Below are 22,797 nucleotides of genomic sequence, written 5' to 3'. Positions count from 1 at the left end.
CCGCAATACCAAGTAAACTATTCAAAAAGCATAAAAACTACTAGAGTTACGACACTGCCATCAAAAAATTACATAACTCAACTTATTAATTTGTCTCGTGTTCCCTAGGACTTTGAAAGTAAAATGAATTCTATTTTAATACGCAAATAATCTATTTCGAAAATTCCACAGCAGAAAGATGTCGTTGATACCCAAGGAAATTCCCAACTAAAAGAGACCCAGGTATCTGATCCCAAAAATCAACAGCCATTCCAGAAGAATACACACACAGGCACAGGCTAATCGTGACCTCCTCCTAGTGCAACAGCTGGATTTTTGCTTCTCACCAAGGAAGATCATGGAAGTTGGCTAATCCATCAGTAGGTTGCTACAATCAGAATATCAATGCTATATAGACGCACACCTCCATCAAGTCCTTGCAAAGGTTCGATGCTTGTACAAGCCAATCCATCCCTCTCAAATCAGAGAAGAGTTTCATATTCCCGGAATGCTATGCATATGTAATGGCCAAAAGAAAGTATTTCCATATGTAAGATGATGTTACAGGAAAAAATACTGCTCATCCACCCAATGGCAGGCATGAAAACATGTAGGACTTCTTTTTGGTCTGAAGGTGGGGCAAAAAATCTAAGAGATCTTGGAAACAAGAAAGATATCTCTAGAACAATCCTAAAAAGAATGGGATGAACTCATTAGGATGTAGCAAATTCAACGGGTCTTAACCCACCTCACTCTGCCACCTCACTCTGCTCCCATTTTTTATGAGAGAACAAAATACAAATTGAGCAAGAACTCATTGGCTGTAGAGCTCAGATAAACGAAATGTGTTTATTTTTGGCTCAAACCTCATTCCAAGTTTTCTAGAAACTCTTCTAATGCGAATGAAGTTGAGCAATTAAGAAAATGGTCTCTGACCTTGAAAAATTCAGTAGATTGCAATTTAAAATAGTTGTAAATTATCAAGTGATAAAGGACTTGGGTTTGGGGTATGCTCCCCCCATGTCTAACAAATCCGCTTGGGTGCAAACAATTTCTAGGGGCTATCAGACAGGGAGATTTTCCCCTTGAATTACCCAAAGTGCACTTGCGGGTAAATCCTTGTCGAGGGTTTGTGCACCCCCGGGATGAGTCGGGACTCTGTTCCCATACACCCAGTGCCAATAAAAAAAAAAATTATCAAGGTAATAAAGCACCAATGATTCCAATGATCATTCCATGAGAGATTAAAAAAAAAATGACTAACATAAAGCACATGATAAGAAAACATGAGATAGTTGTCAAATTCTTGCAACTATAGCTACTTCCACTGCACATAAAGGAGAAAAGAATACACAAAATTTACTGAAATCTTGATTACCTTGTCTAAATCCAAATTGCACTTCCTGGCTTCACAATACCCAATATAATCATATAGAGCAGTGGCATCAAACCACTTGAAAACGCTTTCCAAAACAAACACGACTTGCAAAATATGATAATTCATGCAAATAAGACATGGATGCAATCCTAAAACATCAGAAAACCTCACAATAAGAAAAATAAGAATATCAAAAAATGTCTTCCAAACCATGATGAAATTCATCAAGTAACCAAAAAGATGTTTACATGCTTATTATGATGTCAAAGAGGAAAGTAACCACAAATGCTTGAATTTGTCAATCCAAGGAAGCAATAATTGGGGAAAAAAGTGTTTAGTAACAAACTTAAAATCATGAAGACATGATGTTCTCTGCCTCAAGAGTTATAACAGTACCCCAACACATTTTAGGAAGCAAGATATTGGAACCAATCATAGTACATTGTTTTGAAAATATGTGAAGGGGAGAAAAGTACTAAAATAGAAAGAAAATACAAGTTTAAGATTCTGGTCTTTTAGTAGGCAAATAATATCTTTCCAGCACAAATTTAAAGATGCCGTTTGCAAGAGTGCCAGGAACTTCAGAAGAATCACCAGAGTCCAAAACAAAATATTTGATGCATCTATGAGGGGATCTGCACAATGAATACATAACGCATAAAAAGACTAAATTCAAAACCAACTATTTACAGTGGAAGAGGACATAAAAATAAACACTGAAAAAATGATAGAAGTTGCTCGTAAGACATTCTTGTGTTGTCCCTTATTCTATTCAATTAAAATTTAATTTTGCAGCAAAATGAAGCATTGAAATAACATGATTTAGATGTCATTATGGAACAATGGATTGATAATAGTTAGAAAGCAATCTTGGGAATGGAGTTAAAATTTAGAAACGGCCATTGCTAAATAAAAATTGATTTACTGCTATGCGAGGTAAAACTAAACAAAAAATTTATATAACATCTAGAATCAATTTTCCAATTCAAAGCAAATAAGGTGAGAAATCCAAAAGAGTTAAGATAAGGTCAGAACGACAGGTTAAAAAAAATCTGGTTTTCTATATATGCTAAGGACTGATATGGGACCTAGATCTTGATCAGTATCTTTAGTGAGGTATGAATCATATACACAACAATGAAAACGTGAAAGACCGAGTAGATGCACTTGCAGAGTTATTACAAGTCATGTTTCAATGCAAATGTAAAGTAGCTGTAACTGCAGGACACCAAATCTACATGCTGGTCGGTAAATAAGAAAAGATGAAGAGATCAATAGTCAGAAGAAATGATGGGTCAATAAACTTCTGCAATGTCAAAATCACTTTTACCCCCACAAAAATAACCTCAAGTGAGAGACCCCTCACACGGATAAACCTCAACCAAACCCCAATAAGCAAATAGCAATAATCTGAACACAAGATACAGGTAAGTATAAGACAATACCGTAAAGCATGAATAAAAGGAACAAGGTAAGACATCCAATGGGTTCAGAATGATTATCATCCCATAAACATTAGGAAAGGCCACATAGACAATGAACACTACCTTGCAGAAGAGAGCTGCCACACATTACATCCTTAACCTACACAACTACGGTCCACATATTGAACCAACATGATCACAAGGGTTAAGAGGACCATGCCTCAAACCAATACAATTGATTTATGCACATGGATGACTATGTATACAAGAACCATCATAAGGACTACATATAAATGTAATATCAGTATCATGTACAAAGGTCTCAGTTACAAATACCAACAATGTTCTAGTTTGCTATGCAAGATTCAAAGACCTATCCCAATGATTAGCTACCCTTCCATTCTTGACCAAAGTGACTTACAAGTTATAAGAGATTTACCAGGTTTATACAAGTTTCTAGGTTGAATCAAATAAACCCCTCTCATATATCCCCTCTCCACATATCCTCATCCTTCCCTGTACGTAATTCAGGGGGAAGAAATAAATGTCTAGAGGACAAAATTGTGCATTCTCAGGAGCAATTTTTTCTCAAGCCTCCACCTTCTCCCTCAAAAATCTCAGCCAGTAACAGTCAATGTTATATATCCTTAAGGTAAACAGAAGGGCAACATGAACTTGTAGCATGAAATTAAATCAAGTACGATAGGCTATTACAGTCATGAGACCATGACTGTAATAATTAACATTACTAAATATAGACATTAAATCCAACATCCTAAGTAAAGATCTTATTGAGCCTAGCAACCGTAGCCAATGAATTTTGGAAGCCACAATTTACAGAGCACCAGAAAACATTAAGACAGACTTGGCATATTTAGAAAATCATTTATACAAGTAAAACTAGATAACATCCAAACAGTTCAGGAGGGCACAGTTTTCATGTGCATTTTATAAATTAGTCCAAAAACTAATAACTGATTGAATGCAATTAGAAGCATTTTAAAAATCTCAACAAACGCACTTTATTACAATACATCTAAGTTCTAACGGTCCCAAAATTACTCTGTTTCAAGGAAATTAAAACAACTTATCCAAGTAGTTATTTGCAGGATAAAAAGTTGTTGAAACGTGCCCCCACAACGTTATATTTCTTTATTTCTCAACTACATAACATATTACCAGATTAACAGCTTACGCTGGTATATTCTCTTTCTTCACAATCACAAAACCGAAATCCACAAGATACTGTCAACTTAAATAGATCGTAAACAAGTAGCACAGGTAAACGAGAGAGAGATTCTACCAATGTACCTGATACTCACCTAATGACCCATGTATGGTGGACCGCTGCCCGGGTGAGGCCTAACAGCACTGCTCTGCCCCATTTGTGGATTATGAAATCCACCCTGCATCAGCGACTGGTTCCCATAGCTCCCTCCAGCCTGATTCCCATATCCTGCTGGTGGCCCCGCCGGGTTCACAGGGGCGCCACCGAGACCACCAAGCAGATTACCGAGCCCCAAACCAGCTCCCTGGGTAGCAAGCAATGTAGACAAGGCCTGACCCAGAACCGGGTTCAGTCCCTGTGGATTGAACCCTATCGCGGGGCCTGACGGTGCCATCAAATGCCCATGGCCAGGCCCACTCGCACCGGCCGAGGAATACTTATTCTTCTCCTTTCTAGAATGGTAATGCGAGTGCTGATGATGAGGAAAGGGTGGTTGTTGGTGATAATGTTTTTGTTTAGGACCATCTATAGCCTTCTGGCAATGCAATGTATGCCCCTCAAAGTTCTTATGCGGCTCTTCCAAAGCCTTCTTCGCACTATCTGCGGTCTTGTACACGAAAAGAGCGAAACCCTTAGGCTTCCCAGTCTGCTTATCGAGCCCCAGTGGGCCGTCCTCAATCTCCCCATACTGCTTAAAGAAGTCGAGCAGCTTATTAGTATCGACCTCGGCCGATACATTGCTCACAAAAATCTTACGCTGGGTGTACTCCGAGACCGGAGGGGTTACAGGCGGTGGGGTTGGGACGGGTCCTGAGGAGGCAAGCTGGCAGGAGGTGGTGCGATTACCAATCTGCTTCTGAGGCTGCCGGAGGGCCTTGCGGGTTCCGCTGCGGTGCTTAAAAAGGATAAATGCGTAGCCCTTGGATTTGCCGGAGACGCGGTCTGTGACGGCCTTGCAATCCTCGATCTCACCGTAACTGCCAAAGACAGAGATTAGGTTTTCAGCCGTGGTGTCCCAGCCGAGGCCGTGGACGAAGATCTTGCGGTGGGCCGGATCGGCGTCGGCCAGCTCGCGCACGCCCTCGATCAAGTCCGGGTGCTTGTCCACTGCCTTTTTAATGAGGGTTAGAAGTTGATCCTTCGAGAAGGTATCGAGAAGGTTCTCCACAGGTTCCTCGTCATCTTCTTCGTCGTCCTCCTCCTCTTCGTCCTTTACCTCGGTTCCATTTGCTGTTACGGTTTGGGCTTCTTTTAAGGCATCCAGGTTTTCGTGCTCTTCTTGCTCTCCTTCCAATTCTTTTCCCCCTACTTCTTTTTGTTCCTCTTCCCGGGGCTCCTCGTGTTCCTCTTCTTTGGAATCTTCCACAGCCATGTCCTCTTGTTGCTCCTGGGGCGCGTCTCCTCCCTGGATTTGCTCTGGCTCGGATTGTAGTTGTTCCTCTTCTACAGGGACAGTTGCCTCCTGTGACTGTTCTTCTTGCGGCTCGGCTTCGGGGGCTTTGGTGGGCTCGGGGTCAGAGGGTCGCAGCTTGCGCTTCTTGGCCATGGCGGAGAAATTAGGGGATTTCTTTCTTAATTTAGGGTTTGAGATGGGAGGGGACAGTGGAGCGTGTTCACTCTATCATCACTGAGCAATAGACCCCTGTTTGGATTTTAAAGGGTCGGATCGGACTGAAATCTTTGAGGCTGTCTTTCGATTTTGAGTTATTTTGAGATTAATTATTTTTAAGACTGCTGCTTACCACTTATTTATATCGTTAGTTATTTTTATAATTTTTATAATTTTTTTATTCATATTTTTTAAATATTTTTAAAAAATAAAAAAATATACTAATACAGTAAAATCAATTTCTTAATTATTAAATAAAAAAAAGTTAAAAAATTTATTTTTTACGAAACAGTCAAATAGAGCGGTCAAATTTGGTAGACATAATAGCTTTTTTCTATATATAAATAATAATAAATTGAGATAGTAGAATGAGTTTTATATAAATTTATATGTATTTAAATATTAAGATAAATTTAGATATATTTATAAGAAATTAAAAAATATATGAATTCTACTAATAAGTTAAAAGTTATTGTAATGATTGAATAATTAATTTATTAAATTTGTTACTCATAAATAACATAAATCAAATATAAATTTTCTCAATACATGTAAAAAAATAAATTTCTCCTACTTTTTGTATGCAAAATTTTTCTTATTCCAAATTTGTAAATACAAAATAGAATAATTATCAATAAAATTACAACAGTATCATGCCCATACTTTATTCCATTATTTATTTACATATTATTTAATTAGTAGTAAAAACATTATAGACTCAGTGGGAGAAAAATAAAAAAAACTCACCCACATGCACAATATAGTTATTTCACTCATCATTTTTAGTAATAAATAAAAACTATCAGGACGCAAAATTTTCCAATACAAAAAAAAAAACTACATTCCCACATTTTATAATGCCCAAATTATTTTAATTTTAATTTCTAATAAATAGTAAGAGCACTGGTACGAGTAAATTTGTAAAAACTAATATTTGATTTTGTACTTCAAGTTTAATTACGATGCAACAGCAGATGCATTTCCAATAAAAAATAATATCTCTATATTAATTATCGATATATGTAAATAAAGTGTCCCCAATTTAGGATCTATTGTTCGATGCTAACATGAACAAAAACATTGTTACACCATGTTGAAAATTAGGTGTTTCCTTATTGTCCAGTACTATGCACCCACATAGATAAATAGCATCCCTGGTTGCAGTTATCACCTGTGCCGATGCAGTCGACATGTCAAGAATATGAGATTGTTCACTGGTGCTATGATCAGCATTCATATCTGGGTAGTCATTGGGATCGCTATATGACACAAATAGCTCATCATCAGGTATAACCGTGCGGATGAAGTTATGTATCATACAACATGCAACAATAAGATATCGTTGCCGAGTTATTAGGTATGGGGCCATTAAATTTAAAATTTGAAAACATCTCTTCAACTCACCGAAAGTTCGTCCAATGACATTCCAAATGGATGAATGCCGATAATTAAATAGATATTTATTTCCTTGAAAGGTACGATTGCCATAACTTTCAGATCTATAGTACCTCACCCTTAGATACGGCGGCATAAATCCTTCAGTGTAAGAAAATGCAAAATCTACTAAATAATAACAACCTAAGAATTTAGTAAAACATTAATCTTTTATAAAGATGCTATACATAAATTACCGCAAACTTGGAAGGTACAAATTAAATAATGTATACAAATATCATTTGGAGGCCTTGAAAAATTGTTTCCCGGACACCTTAACGCATTAATTAAAATGCAAGTATCATGAATTGTACCCCCCACCCCGTGTATAAAATGTGAATTTCATATTGAAATCACAGAAACACAATAGATTTTGGGCAACCCGGTGATATCGATTTAGATATGCGTTAGTTACTAAAGCGAGCACAGATGCGTCGATCATGACCCTATACATTGCACCAAGACATTTTTGCAGATTTTTGTTAAATTTGCATAAACTTTCAAAATCGTGTATTGAAAACATTACGACATTTGTAAACTGCACTTCCCACTCATTAACCTACAAAAGTAGCTCATGTAAAAAGAATTTATCTCGAACCATAGATAATGTTTGGGATTTCTTTGAATATAAGGTATTACCTCAGTCATCTGAGTTGGTGGAATCACCTGGCGCGATAGTCGACAGGCATTACTACATATACATGTCAATTTACGATTTCAATCAAATGTTGAAACCGATCAGCCACATTTTGTTGAACCACACCATGTCTGACAGTGTAGCAAAACATTCATAAGGCTTCCTCAACAGAGACCTCTCATGACGAATCATGCAAGCTAACACCTCTACGTAACCAATTGCATAAGGCTCAAAATGCATATACCTCCATTCAGAACATCTCATAACAGTTGTTAGGATGTCCATTTAAGATTGCGATGATGTACCCCCTTCCATGCAAGCCAATGTTATGTTATGATCAAGGCATAAGAGGTTGGGCATAATATTGCTGATTCGCCACGACCATGCTTAGAATGGCCACCTGTTTGTATAAATCAGCATCATGGCTTCTCCATGTGTCTCAATCTGCCCATCTATTTGCATCAAATGTATTTGAAGGGTTACTACTAGAGCCCTCCTTATTCTCATCGGTGTTTACCTCATCATTCCACCAACTATCATTGTCTATTCTACACCTTTCAAAAGAATGTCGACGCAAACATTAAACACAAATAAATATTATATTTGTTTAACATACTACAAACAATAAAATAAATATTTTTATCAACTTAGCAAGTACTTTCATTAAACGCAGGCCAATGTTTGAACTTAAATTAGCAAATATGAAATAAGTGTTAGCAATCAACTCAACTAATAATACAACGAAAATAAAATCAAGCAACGCACTAAAATTTGAAAACTACAACTTATTAAAATGTTTCGATAAAATAAAAGTGGGGGCCTGAGATGTGTGGTCAGTATAGCGACCAGACCCACTATAATCTCAACTCTGGAGTCATGTGCTGGAAGGCAGTTAGAATATTAGGACCCATAAAAGTTTCACTGCACGAAGACGAAGGTTCGGTGGTAGCGGAGGGGTAATTTCTTGCAAAATTTTCATACACTATGCAATACTATTAAAGGTTGCATCAAACCCATTATTTGAACCCTCGCCTCTACTGCGTTTCGAACTGCATGTAGCGTACATCTTAGCATCCAACTATGTCCGTGCCGCAACACTGGTGGCAATTGTTTGCAAAGCATTGCTAAGCTCTGGTGAGATTGACGGCCCTGCCAATTCCCTATGTTGCCTACAAGAATTCCTCGGCTACGACCCCCTCCGTGAGGCAAGCCAGTCATGTTGATGTCATCCAGATCAATGGCCGAGTTTGTGCCAGTGCCTATGCCAAACACAGGCCCCTAGACCCTCAATTCATCATCCAGCCACTACTCCTCCTCTCTAGGGGGGGGTTCCTGCGTTGAGGAATAATGCAGAAAAATCGTGCAAAGGACATCGTAGTTCTGAAAACCGTAAGTCTTGAACTTTTTCTACTGTTGTCAAAACATAACAATTACCTATACTGTTTTTAATATAAGCAATGTAGTTATTTTTCACAAATGCATGTAAATAGCAATTATTTTAGAAACCATTTGTCAAAGAATTAGATAAGTTTCCAAAGATACTAACAAAAGCTAAAGGTAATACACAAATCAAGCAGTCAATTCTACTACAAATTTTCTTTAGTGCCCAACAGAACATATCTTTATAACCATAAACAGTCTATTTTAAATCTGGAAAAATAGGAATAACTATGAACAAGACAGCAAAGAACCACACTGACTTAATTCTCTTTCTCTCTAACTCTTTTCTTCTTTTTATTGTATTATATCATATTAGTCAAATACACCTGCTTCTTCAACTATCTAACTATCTCATTTTTCTTCATCAGTTAAGTTTAAAAAGATCAAACTCAAAAATGGAAGGAAGTTGCATAGATGAGACAAAAATAAACGCAACCATATAACAGAACGAGCCATATAGCATATAACTTCCATGTAACTGAATGGGATGGATATATTTGGTCAATGAAATTAGACAGAAACAGACCCAAGCATATCAAAGAAATGGAAAATCCCCTAGATGTCCAACAGAAACAGACCCAAGCTTCATTTTCTTTAGTGCCAAACAGAAACAGACCCAAGCATATCAATGAAATAGAAAAATGTCACCAAATAAGTCGTAACAAACCTTTACAACCCTGAACTATCAATAACTATCAAAATCCAATTTCCTTCCGTATCTTCGGTTGGCCTACCTAAGGTGGTAAATTTCTGGTCACCGTATCAACACGAAAAGTAGATGGCAATATGCAATTGAAAGAGTAGAAAAATATTTGCAACTCTCTACGTATACAACACACTCTACACAGTTAACAACTCAAAATCTGATTAGCAAGGGTAGGGGGGGCAGTGACTCGAAATGCACTCCACATGTTTGACAAAATTCTTATAAAACATTGTACGGTGAAATGAGATGGGATTGAGTTGAGATCGTTGCTTATCCGGTAAGAGCGCGTCATCAGAGCCGTGATTGGTGATCTCTTGATGGTAAGCCTTCGGTCGTGAAGCTTGATCGCGGAGGAGCTCTGCTTCCGTAGTAAGATGCTGGTGGGGCATCTTGATTTCAGCATGGTGAAATTATATAGGAAACATGTCAGGAAAGAAACAGATGGGGGCACCACAGTCTAGACCTGCAGAGGAGATGTTCACACAAGGGTTTACAGTAGCACCTATGAGTTGAGAGATTGGAAATAAAGTTGAGTGCAGACGGGCAGAGGATCAGTTTGCCAAAGGGTAATGCACTCAGATATCTGCTATTTATTTAGCACGCCGATTGCAGAAGCCAGAGGGCTGCAGCCCTCCTCAGACGACAATTACTTTGCTGTCTTCAGGCAATGTTGGAGCACGAGGGTTGCAGACGTTAGAGGGGTTGACGGTGGGAAGTGTTTCCGTTGACACAGTACACCAGTCGTAACATTGACCGTACGAATCTCCCATTGAAGCTATCGACTGTGGAGGACGATTGTGTTGACCGATTCTTACTCATGAAGACGTTCGTGAGTGGGAGTCTATCATCTTAAGAGTCCTTTAAGTGGTCAACACTCCTCCATCAATTGAAAAACTGATCTCATGAAAATAGGATCACGTGGGACACGTAAACCCGAAATTTGATGGGGATTTCGGCTATAAATACATGTGTTTGGTCCCCAAACTCACTCACTCAATTCCCTTCGGTAATACACCATCTAAATAGAGTAGAGAAGAGTTTGGAAGAGCCAAACACAGTGAAAACTGAAACTTTTACAGTGAATTGTATCAATGGCTGGAGGTAAGATTCTTGGCATTAAACCCTTTAATTCTCATTTCTAAAGTGTTATTCCGCATTAGAGAATTTTATTTAAGTCTAACAGTTGGTATCAGAGCATTAAAATCCTCTGTCTTGATGTTTAAATTCAAAAATCCGAGTTCCTCTGTTTTTGGCCGTGAATTGAAATTTTTTTTGGATTTTGATTTTTGGACGTTTTTTATTTGAAAGAAGTTTAGAAATCATAAAGAAATATTTTTTCTAAGCTTTCTGTGATTAAAACATGTTTTTTGACGTGAAAAAATACTGTAAAACGCGAAAATCGAGCTGCGTCTGGAGGTAGAAGACGACGCGAACGACATGTCGTTTTCAGGCTTGTTGAAAACGACATGTCGTTTTCAGCAGCTTTGGTTTCATTCGGTACTGCTAAACGACAGGTCGTTTTCAACTTTGATGAAAACGACATGTCGTTTAGTATAAGGATTCTTATTCCCGTATACCACTAAACGACACGTCGTTTTCAATTTAATGAAAACGACATGTCGTTTTACTTCGGAGCCCGTTCAAGTGTAATGACAAAAACGACACGTCGTTTTTCAATTGATGAAAACGACATGTCGTTTTATTCAGTGGTCGTTTATCAAACATGAAGATAAACGACATGTCGTTTTGAGTTTCAGTAAAACGACATGTCGTTTAAGAGCTGTGTCTGTTTTAAGGATATGGGGAAAACAACAAGTCATTTTTTCCTTTTAGAAAAACGACCTGTAGTTTACATGGTGCAGTAAAAAAAAAAAAAAAAAGGAAAATTTTTTTTTCCCATTTTTAAATGGGTTGAATAGTGGGTTTTTGGGTTTATGCCCATTGTGCTTATATTTTTTTATTTTTATTTTTAATTATATGCAATGAGGATATTTGTTTATTATGCTCATATTTAGTTTGCATAAATTGATTAATTTTTTGCTTTTTACATGCAATTTTTTATGAGTATATAGTTTAGAGCATGAGATTAAATGTTATGCATAATATTATAATCTAGATTGTGCAATATTTATGCTTATATTATGAATCTTTTGTGCATAGTTATAACATGTGAGTATTAGTTAAAATTATGTAATTCATAATATTAAGCTAGTCTTATGCAATTTAAATGTCTAGTGATCCATATAGTTTTATGTTAATTAGAGAATAGCCACAGCATCTTTAATTAAGTAAAATTATAATGATTGATTAGGATCACATAAGGAATATTAGACATTAATTGTAATTAATTATACATAAATATAATAAATTTTATCCCACAGGAATTTTTATTATATTTATATTATTAATTAGGATAAAATATCAAGTTATTCATAAATTACTCACAGGAATTATGAATGAAGTAAATAATTTGATAGTTTTATCATAAAAGTCTAAGATAGAATACACATCAAATTCATAATATATCCTTCAGAATTATGAATTAAGTAATTATATTGATAAAATTCTATCATATAGATTAATTGGATCTACTGGTATTAAAAATTTAGCCCACAGGCAATTTTATATCATTAGATTCAATTTTTAAGCATGATTTACATTGGTAAAACATGAATATTTATTTAGGCCTCAATTTTAACATAAACATGTAATCTATATGCAGTTTCACAACCTACAAATTTCTCTGATATTCGTTATGATATCCCTGAACTTAAGAGAGATAACTATAAGGTCTGGAAGGAGAGAATTCTTCTTCATTTAGGGTGGATGGACATAGATTATGCTATTAGGAAAGACGAACCACCAGCTGTAACTGATACCAGTAATGCAGCAGACATCGCACTTTATGAGCCTAAGCATGATGTTCATTAAGACTAGAATATCAGCTGGTATTCGTGGTTCTGTCGATCAGCATGAAAATGTCCGAGACTTGCTAAAAGCCATTGATGAACAATTTGTCACTTCAGACAAGGCTCTAGCAAGCACCCTAATTATGAAGTTCTCATCCCTAAGACTCACTAGTGTGAAAGGTGTGCGTGAGCACATCATGCAAATGAGGGACAATGTGGCTCAATTGAAGAAACTCGAGGTTGAAATGTCGGAGTCCTTCCTAGTGCACTACATCCTGAACACACTCCCGCATCAATATGGACCCTTCAAAATCTCTTACAATACACATAAGGATAAATGATCAATTAATGAACTCATGACCATGTGTGTTCAAGAGGAATGGAGACTGATGATGGAACAGGGTGAAAGTGCAATGCTGGCAACGCATGGAAAGGGCAAATATCAAGCCAAACTGAAGGGAAAAGGCAAAATACCTCCCCAAGGTGGTATTAAGAAAGATTCCAAGTGTTTCTTCTGTAAAAAGAAGGGACACATGAAGAAGGAATGCGCCAAATTCCAGAAATGGCTTGCAGACAAAGGTAATTCGACCTCACTTGTTTGTTATGAATCTAATATGGTTAATGTCAATATTAACACATGGTGGATTGATTCTGGATCAACAATCCACATTTCGAATTCCTTGCAGGGTTTGCAAAACCTAAGGAAGCCAGTGGGAAGTGAGCGAAGCATCTTAGCAGGAAACAAGATGGGCTCGCATGTGGAAGCTGTTGGAACTTGCTATTTAATTTTATCTAGTGGTTTTGTTTTAAAGTTGGAGAAGACCTTTTATGTTCCAAGTTTTTCTAGAAACTTGATTTCAGTTTCAAGACTAGTACCTTTTGAATATTCCTTTAATTTTTCAAATTCATCATTCAGTTTATTTTATAAATCTGATTGTGTTGGGAATGGTACTTTGTCTGATGGTCTTTACTGCATTAATTTACAAAATAATACCACTTATGATTCAATGCATGTTCACACTGGCACTAAAAGATGTGTTATTAATGAGGATTCCTCTAAATTATGGCACCAGAGATTAGGCCATATCTCCATAGATAGGATTAAAAGATTAGTAAATGAAGGGGTACTTAATATTCTAGATTTTACTGATTTTGAGACTTGTGTGGACTGCATAAAGGGAAAGCAGACCAACAAGTCAAAGAAAGGTGCCAATAGGAGTTCAGACATATTAGAGATCATACATACTGATATATGTAATCCAGACATGGACTCATATGGTCAGAAATACTTCATCTCTTTTATAGATGATTACTCACGATATATGTATCTCTACATGTTTCATAACAAGAACGAAGCATTAGATGCCTTTAAAATCTTTAAGGCTGAAGTAGAGAAACAATGCGGTAAACAAATTAAGATCGTGAGATCAGATAGAGGTGGAGAATATTATGGTAGATACACTGAGAATGGACAAGCACCTGGGCCATTTGCAAAGTTTCTTCAAGAGTATGTGATTGTTGCCCAATACACCATGCCTGGTTCATCGGACCAGAATGGTGTAGCAGAAAGAAAAAACCGAACATTATTGGACATGGTGCGGAGTATGCTTAGCAGCTCCAATCTTCCTAAATCATTGTGGGCTGAAACACTTAAGACGGCAGTGTATATATTAAACCGAGTTCCAACCAAGGCTGTTTCTAAAACGCCATTTGAATTATGGAAAGGTTGGAAACCAAGTTTGCGACATATGCGCGTTTGGGGATGCCCGTCTGAGGTGAGAATTTATAATCCACAAGAGAAGAAACTAGACCCAAGGACCATTAGTGGGTATTTCATTGGATATGCTGAAAGGTCTAAAAGTTATAGATTTTATTGTCCATCTCACAGTACTAGGATTGTGGAATCAAGAAATGCAAAGTTTCTTGAGAATGACTTGATCAGTGGGAGCGATCAAACCAGGAACATAGTTTCTGAGAATGATCATTCAGAATCTCAACCTTCCACTTCAAGTGATAGATTGGTTATTGTTTACAACACCCCTCAAGTACCAACTGGTGTTGAACTACCAATCATTGATGTTCCACAAGTTGCTGACGACACTCTAGTAGATCAGGTAGTTCAAGAGTTGCCAACAACTTTTGAACAACAAGTTGAACCACATACTACTTCTCAGGAAGATGATGGTGCAACATTAAGAAGATCTGTTAGAGCAAGAAGATCAGCAATTCCTAGTGATTATGTTGTGTATCTGCAAGAATCTGACTATAACATTGGAGCCGAAAATGATCCCGAGTTATTTTCACAAGCCATGAGTTGCAAAGAATCAGAATTATGGTACAATGCCATGAAGGAAGAGTTGAATTCCATGAAGAGTAACGAAGTCTGGGATCTTGTTGAGTTGCCTAATGGTGTAAAAGCCATTGGATGTAAATGGGTCTTTAAAACCAAAAGAGACTCATTAGGCAACATTGAGAGATACAAGGCAAGACTCGTTGCTAAGGGATTCACTCAGAAAGAAGGAATCGATTACACGGAGACTTTCTCTCCCGTATCTAAGAAAGATTCCTTGCGTGTTATTTTGGCATTAGTAGCCCATTTTGACTTTGAATTGCAACAAATGGATGTGAAAACAACATTTCTCAATGGAGATCTAGAGGATGAGGTTTACATGAAACAGCCTGAAGGATTCCCCTCTAGTGATGGTGAGCAATTGGTTTGCAAGCTCAAGAAATCCATATACGGTTTAAAACAAGCATCTCGCCAATGGTATTTGAAATTCCATAATGTAATTTCTTCATTCGGTTTTGTAGAAAACGTTATGGATCAATGTATATACCAGAAGGTCAGTGAGAGTAAAATATGTTTTCTTGTTTTATATGTGGATGACATTTTGCTAGCAACCAATGATAAGTGTTTGCTGCATGAAGTGAAACAATTCCTCTCTAAAAATTTTGATATGAAGGATATGGGTGAGGCATCTTATGTCATTGGCATTAAGATCCATAGAGACAGATTTCGAGGCATCTTGGGTCTGTCTCAGGAAACCTATATTAATAAATTTTTTGAGAGATATCGGATGAAGGATTGTTCACCAAGTGTAGCTCCCATTGTGAAGGATGATAGGTTCAATTTGAATCAATGCCCAAAGAACGACCTTGAAAGAGAACAAATGAAGAACATTCCATATGCTTCTGCTGTCGGAAGCCTAATGTATGCTCAGGTCTGTACAAGACCTGACATTGCATTTGCTGTGGGAATGTTAGGACGATATCAGAGTAATCCGGGTTTAGACCACTGGAGAGCTGCAAAGAAAGTAATGAGGTACCTTCAAGGGACCAAAGAATACATGCTTATGTATAGACGAACGAACAATCTGGAAGTAATTGGCTACTCAGATTCTGACTTTGCTGGCTGTGTTGATTCACGCAAATCAACATCAGGATACATATTTTTGATGGCCGGTGGAGCTATATCATGGAGGAGTGCCAAGCAGACTTTGACTGCCACTTCTACTATGGAAGTCGAGTTCGTCTCTTGTTTTGAGGCTACTTCACATGGTGTATGGCTTAAGAGTTTCATTTCTGGGCTTAGAATTATGGATTCAATCTCTAGGCCATTGAGAATGTATTGCGACAATTCAGCTGCTGTTTTTATGGCTAAGAATAACAAAAGTGGGAGTCGGAGTAAACACATCGACATTAAATATTTAGCCATAAGGGAACGTGTTAAAGAAAATAAAGTGGTCATTGAGCACGTAAGCACTGAATTAATGATCGCTGATCCTTTGACTAAGGGCATGCCACCGTTGAAATTCAAGGATCATATAGTGAATATGAGACTTGGTTCCATTATGTAGTTTTTCATTGTATGAACAATGTTATTTTTAATGAAATTCTTAATCATTTTGATGTTCTTTTCTCATATTAATGTGCACCTTAATTTATTTTTGAAAAAATTTATCTGTATTGGACCAAGAATAAACATAGGGTTTATTCATTAAGAAATTGTTCCCACATAAATTGTAAAGAATGAATACATAGTAATACATGGAAGGTAATACTTGTCATTAGAGGACCTATCGCCATGATTCATGTATTTATTACTTAAATGAAGATTATTGATGGGTTTAAGATCAGGAGTGTTGACCAAGTGAGAGAATGTTGACCGATTCTTACTCATGAAGACGTTCGTGAGTGAGAGTCTATCATCTTAAGAGTCCTTTAAGTGGTCAAACACTCCTCCATCAATTGAAAAACTGATCCCATGAAAATAGGATCACGTGAGATACGTAAACCCGAAATTTGATGGGGATTTCGGCTATAAATACATGTGTTTGGTCCCCAAACTCACTCACTCAATTCCCTTCGGTAATACACCATCTAAATAGAGTAGAGAAGAGTTTGGAAGAGCCAAACACAGTGAAAACTGAAACTTTTACAGTGAATTGCATCAATGGCTGGAGGTAAGATTTCTTGGCATTAAACCCTTTAATTCTCATTTCTAAAGTGTTATTCCGCATTAGAGAATTTTATTTAAGTCTAACAGATCGAAGTTAGAAATTGGCTCCGATTGCGAACAGATATTAATTAGGTGCATATTGCGATGCCAATTTCAGTGGGTGTCGTGAAGCTGCCTTTGTTACCGTTCGAGATGGCACGATGATGGAACGGGAAGGCTGGCTTGGTTACAGACGGCTTGGGGAAGAAGGACGAGAAACAGGGAGGGAGAGACAGAGAGAGGTAGGAGTTTTTTTTTTTGTTTTTTTGAGAAACAATTTCTTCATTGATGACATGAGTATTGGTAGTGGTTTATACATCTTCTCATACAAAATCATCATTTTTGAAGAATAATTTTACATATGAAAAAAAACTCTCATATTGATTTATACATCTTTGAATTAAATAATAATAAAATATTATTATTTTTTTATTTTTTATTTATTTTCTAAAATTATTTTTTATATATATTTTATAATTAACATCTACTTTGTATTATCCATTTAATACAAATTTTATATATCAAAATTATCTTAATATAAATTCTATAATGTTGATTTTAATGAGTAGGAGAGAGAAAAAAATAATAAATTAATATTTGAAAAATAAATTTAAAAAAACACTATTTATAATTATGTAAAAATATATAAATTAATATAAATAAATTTAAAAAAATATTTTTAAAATTTAAAAATAAAAATAAAAAAAGAGAAGCCACAACCAATGCTATAAGAAATGTTATGTAAAGTGTCGTTTGTTTATTACTATTCTTATAACATCTGATAAAACATTGGGAGGAATCTCTGTTCGATGTCAGGGACGTGTTACATCATGCTACAGTATTAAAATTAGCTGTTATTCACGGATGCAAACCCATTCGTGTATGCAGGCTAGAAAGAGCATTTTCGTCGCTTTAATTAAATTTTTTTTTTAAATTTAGTTAATATTATATTTTTTTTATATTAATCTATTTTATTTAAATTTAATCTTTATATTAAATTAATCATTCATTTTCTATATAATAAAAAAATATTATTAAACTAATAATTTTTTTATTTAATTTATTTATATCACATTTTATAATTCTACTATTTTAATATTAATAATAATTATATTCTAATTAAATTAATATTAAAAAAATCATATTTTCAAATGTCATTTAATGCTAATAACGAAAAATTGAAATTAAACTTATCTAAATTTTTATCTAAATTTCTTATTCACTAATCAAATATCTAAAAACTTATCTATTTCTGTGTCAATAAAAAATCTGCACCTACAAGACCTTTTAAGATCCAACGCCATCTTAAATTACAAAAAACAGAGACATAAATCTGCACTTCCAACATTTGATCAATTAGTATCTCTAGCACTTCCAACATTTGATAAATCTTTACTTACTATGTCTAGCAACATACTAGTATTCATGTATATATCTTAATTTCCCTCACGTATATAAAATAACACTACCAGGTGTTTCCATGAACGGGCCACTTCACATTTTGGACCACCATACCAAACAAATGGCTGTAAAACTGAAACACCCACAGCAAATTAAGCTCAGGGAAAAAGAATACCATCAAGCTAGGGGAAAATTAAAAGGGTTGTAAAATAAATTCAAGTACTTCCTTTGATGCGAAAATCACAGCTGATCTATGTACTCGATTTAACAACATACCATGTACAGCAACACAAAAAGAAACCCCTAGATTAACAGCAGTTACAAAAAAAAGCAACTCCTTCCACATGAGTTGTTACATACATTTGCTATGCTAAACCCAAAAAATATACATATGTCATGAAGTTCCAAAAAACATCCACATGATGAGTTACAAAATCTATCCACAAAACTGTTACTAGTATTCAATAAAACTCAGTAGCAAAATCCAAAATGAGTAGTACCCACAAAAAACACAGAATTAAGCTCAGTATTAAGCAATATTAATCTCAGAATTGACAAAAAACAACAACTACAAAAAACAGCAAAATGAACAATATATTACCAGGTGTGCACAAACAACAACTCTTTGATTCACTTCTCCCTCCTCTAGCAACTACATTTGATTCAATTCATTCCTACATTTCTCTATGATTTCCATTTGAAGTGACTTGAAGTATTCTCGCTGCACCGCATTCATGTTATCAACATTCATACTTATAATTTCCATCTCCATCTTCTTCTTAAGTTCTATAATCTCAGTCCTGTCCCTATCAGCCTGACTTACCGCCTCCCGTCGCTCAATCATCGTTATCTTCCTATCACTTTCCATGTGGCTTAACCTTGCATCAAACCTTTCATCAAAGTCAACATGTGAAGATTCTTTACGTTTTCTTTTTATTTCCCTTTCTTTTTCAGCTTTCTTGCCTAGTGGCCTCTCCAAATTGATAGACATGCTCTCACAAACCTCTACATCCGTGGCATTAGTAGCTGTAACGGTAGAGCAGCCTTTCTTTCTCTTTGTTGGCAAATTATCCATATGCACTTGCCACTTTGGTTGGTGCCTCAATAGGTTCCAACAATGGTCCAAATTATAGTTGCCTTTTTGTGTCGATCGGTACATTAACTTTGCCTTCTCAATCTAAACAACAATCATAAGAATATTAATACATATTACAATCCAAATTTATGATAATTAGAAACATACATTGTCTTGTTCATTAGTACCGCTTGGATGTATTGATTCGACTTGGGCCAAGCAACCACAAAATTTGTTTGTGGCTTTTTGGATGGTTGACCATCGATTAGTCAACAACGCCACAGAACGTTCAGGCCAATTAGGTTTTTTATAAGTATTGAAGTACTCATGGATTCTTATCCACAATTGGGTGGACTTTTGATCAGTCTCCATAATAGCGTCTATGCTAATGTTGAGCCACCCTGATACAATGAGGTTGTCTTCCTCCACGGTGAAGGACACACCCCATTGGGATAGTTTAGTTCGTACCCTTACATCCCCTTCGGGTTGTGTCACGTCAACGTCGACCTCAACATTATCATGCAAGACACTAGCCATGGGGGGTTATTAATACCTTCTCCACCACTTTGCAAGAGTGTGGTGAAAAAAGGATCGTCCAATAAGTGTGAATCCATCCTTCATAAAAAGTCAGCAAGTAATAAAGTCAACACAACAATTTAAGTAGGGGAGACAATCAAAATAGTAAGCAAGAATGAGATGACACAAGAAATTACATATTACATATTGAAATGCAGCAAGTTCCATAAAAAAAGGAAAGAGTTAGGACCCACAAAAGCCATATAAAATAAATCTCATTCTATGCTTTGTGTAATTTCTTTGCAATTGCATCATCAGTGATTAACTACTTTCATATATATATATATATATATATATTTGACTCTTCTTATTTAATATTTTTTATCTACACCAAAATACAAGTTGAAGTCAGCTGAGTCCATTATGCAATCATGGTTCATACATTTAAAGAGTCAGGACCCACAAAAGTCAGGACCCAACTAGCACTTGCTCATTTCTACAAACACTGCCTGTGCATTCTATTATTCATTCCACGCATCACCATTTCCATTTTACACCAGCCACGGTAGAATCACAAGGATTCATTACAAACTGCCCTATAGCTTGTCAAGAGTACTCTACCTTCACATGACTAGAAAAAACTGCCCTAATTGCAATAATATTGTTCCGTTCTGTGTAAAGTGTAAAAAGACTTTGGTATGATGTAAAACTTACTCCAACTTGGCTCAGTGAGAAGAACCAACCATGATGTTACACAACACAAATGTAGGAAAAAGAAAAAGAGTAAAGAAGCGACAAGCGTGGGCATGGTTTCATACATCCTAGCCACAAAGAAGCATCATTGTAATTTCAAGCCCTCCTGTACACCCACTATATAGCATCAAAACAAGAGAAGAGCATACACGGGGGGAGAGAGAGAGAGTGGAGTAAGAAAAATGGAGAAGAAATTCATAAGAAAAAAATCGTGGGTAGGAAAAAAATTGAGAAGACAAAAAGTCGAGAAGAAATTCAATCCCAAAATCACTTCATTACAGATCGAGAGTGGGAGAGAGAGAGAGAGTGGAGTAAGAAAAATGGAGAAGAAATTCATAAGAAAAAAATCGAGAACAGCAAAAATAACTTACAGATCGGAAGTGGGAGTGAGAGAGAGAGAGAGAGGTCGTGGAGGGGCGCAGCCATGGGTTGTGGAGGGCCTGCGAATCAGGAGTGGGAGTGGGAGTGAGAGAGAGACAGAGAGAAAGTGGAGAAAGAGTTGCGGGTGAGAAATATTCCCGCGTTTTGTTGCCATTCCCGAGTGTGTAGTTGGAGTTGGAAATTATTATTTTAATGTTTGATGAATCAACTGTGATTTTTTATATTTGGTCAATTATTATAGTAAAAATTTAAATTATTTTAGAGATGACCAATTCAATATAGAGATTTTTTTTTTATACAAATTATCTAAATTTTAGCTAATCTCCTCATTTGGCGAAGCCAATGAGGATGCTCTTAGAACAGATCTAAATTTGAATCGATCTTAGCTAAGCTGAGCGCAGTCAAGGCATCAAACGAGTCCTGAAGCTTGGTTTGTAAGATTAGATGAGATGAAATGTGAATAATAATTAAATAATTTGTGAATAATAATAGAATAGTTTAAATTAATATATTTTATGAAATTTTAGAAAATGAGAGAGAAAAGTTTAATAAAAACGTGATAAAGTTAAAATATTGTTAGAATATAATTTTTTTAGATTCGGAAAAGTTGAATTACTTTTTATATTTTATTTGGAAGTTTGAAAAAGTTGTAACGATTATGTAATGATTAGATAAAAATTAAAAATTAAAAATTAAAAAAGTGTTTGTGTTTGTAATGTTTGGATATTGAGATGAGATGAAATGAGATTAGATAAGATGAAATGAGATGAGACTTACAATCCAAATGGGGCCTTAATTATAATAGAGTGCCCTTTGTCCTTGAGTCACATCCTAATAGAGTGTCCTAACCATATAAAATCCAAAGAAAAGGCCTTGAACGCCTCACTTAGGGATGAATCTAAATCTGAATCTGAAAAATGTGACGTATTTTCTGATGGTGCAACATAATTTTCTTGCTTTTGGTGCATCATTTGATTGTGATTCATGCTTAGATAAACTTGAATCATCCATGGATTAATCCATGTCCTATAAAAGTTAATTTAGTGATGATGAAAATGAAGAAGGTTTAGAAGACCTGCAAGATGTTATAATGAATTGTTTGAAGAATTATCTCTAAGCTGAAAAAATTGAATAAGAAACTTTTGAAAAAGTTGAATGTTGTTGATCTCGATAGAGAAGGCTTGGTTGCAAAAGTGAATGAATCACATGTTTTAATTGAGAATCTTGAGTCTGAAAATACTATGCTTATTGAATAAAATAAAACACTTGAGAAGAGGCTTAAAGAGTGCCTCAATAATTTAAACAAATTCTCAAGTGATAAGCTCGACAAGATGGTAAGTGTTCAAAAGTGTAATTGATGCCTAACCTCCTGGTTCAATCTCTCATCGAACTCAAGAGTCGGGCCAATGTAGAATCGCTCTACAGCGTT

The 22,797-nt window shown here is 35.9% G+C and overlaps 2 protein-coding genes across 5 annotated transcripts; both read right to left on the bottom strand.

Annotated features, from left to right (window-relative positions):
• Positions 1 to 1,646: 1,646 nt before the first annotated feature.
• Positions 1,647 to 5,678, bottom strand: LOC108986892 (UBP1-associated protein 2B-like). 3 transcript variants are annotated; one of them, XM_018959690.2, is made up of 2 exons: positions 4,093 to 5,678; positions 1,647 to 1,992 (listed from the first exon to the last, which is right to left on the bottom strand). In XM_018959690.2, exon 1 carries the CDS (start codon positions 5,553 to 5,555, stop codon positions 4,104 to 4,106), a length of 1,452 nt encoding a protein of 483 aa, XP_018815235.2. In that variant the 5' UTR covers positions 5,556 to 5,678; the 3' UTR covers positions 1,647 to 1,992; positions 4,093 to 4,103. The 3 variants fall into 3 exon arrangements, with proteins under 3 accessions (XP_018815235.2, XP_018815234.2, XP_018815236.2); XM_018959689.2 differs by having other exon boundaries at positions 4,104 to 5,677; XM_018959691.2 differs by lacking the exon at positions 1,647 to 1,992 and adding an exon at positions 2,005 to 3,297 and having other exon boundaries at positions 4,104 to 5,678.
• A 13,404-nt stretch (positions 5,679 to 19,082) lies between these two features.
• Positions 19,083 to 21,480, bottom strand: LOC108979456 (glutathione S-transferase T3-like). Of its 2 annotated transcripts, none has more exons than XR_004799478.1 (3): positions 21,359 to 21,480; positions 19,907 to 20,333; positions 19,083 to 19,820 (listed from the first exon to the last, which is right to left on the bottom strand). XR_004799478.1 is itself a non-coding variant. In XM_035687104.1 (3 exons), the coding sequence occupies exons 2-3, from the start codon at positions 20,253 to 20,255 to the stop codon at positions 19,296 to 19,298; spliced, it is 894 nt and encodes a 297-aa protein (XP_035542997.1). In that variant the 5' UTR covers positions 20,256 to 20,333; positions 21,359 to 21,480; the 3' UTR covers positions 19,083 to 19,295. The 2 variants fall into 2 exon arrangements, 1 of the variants encoding a protein (XP_035542997.1); XM_035687104.1 differs by having other exon boundaries at positions 19,887 to 20,333.
• Between the last annotated feature and the right edge of the window lie 1,317 nt (positions 21,481 to 22,797).

This window comes from Juglans regia, unplaced genomic scaffold (genome assembly GCF_001411555.2).
Source record: "Juglans regia cultivar Chandler unplaced genomic scaffold, Walnut 2.0 Scaffold_674, whole genome shotgun sequence".
NCBI lineage: Eukaryota > Viridiplantae > Streptophyta > Magnoliopsida > Fagales > Juglandaceae > Juglans > Juglans regia.
Note: the sequence above shows the minus strand (reverse complement) of the source record. Positions and strands in the feature narration are given on the sequence as shown.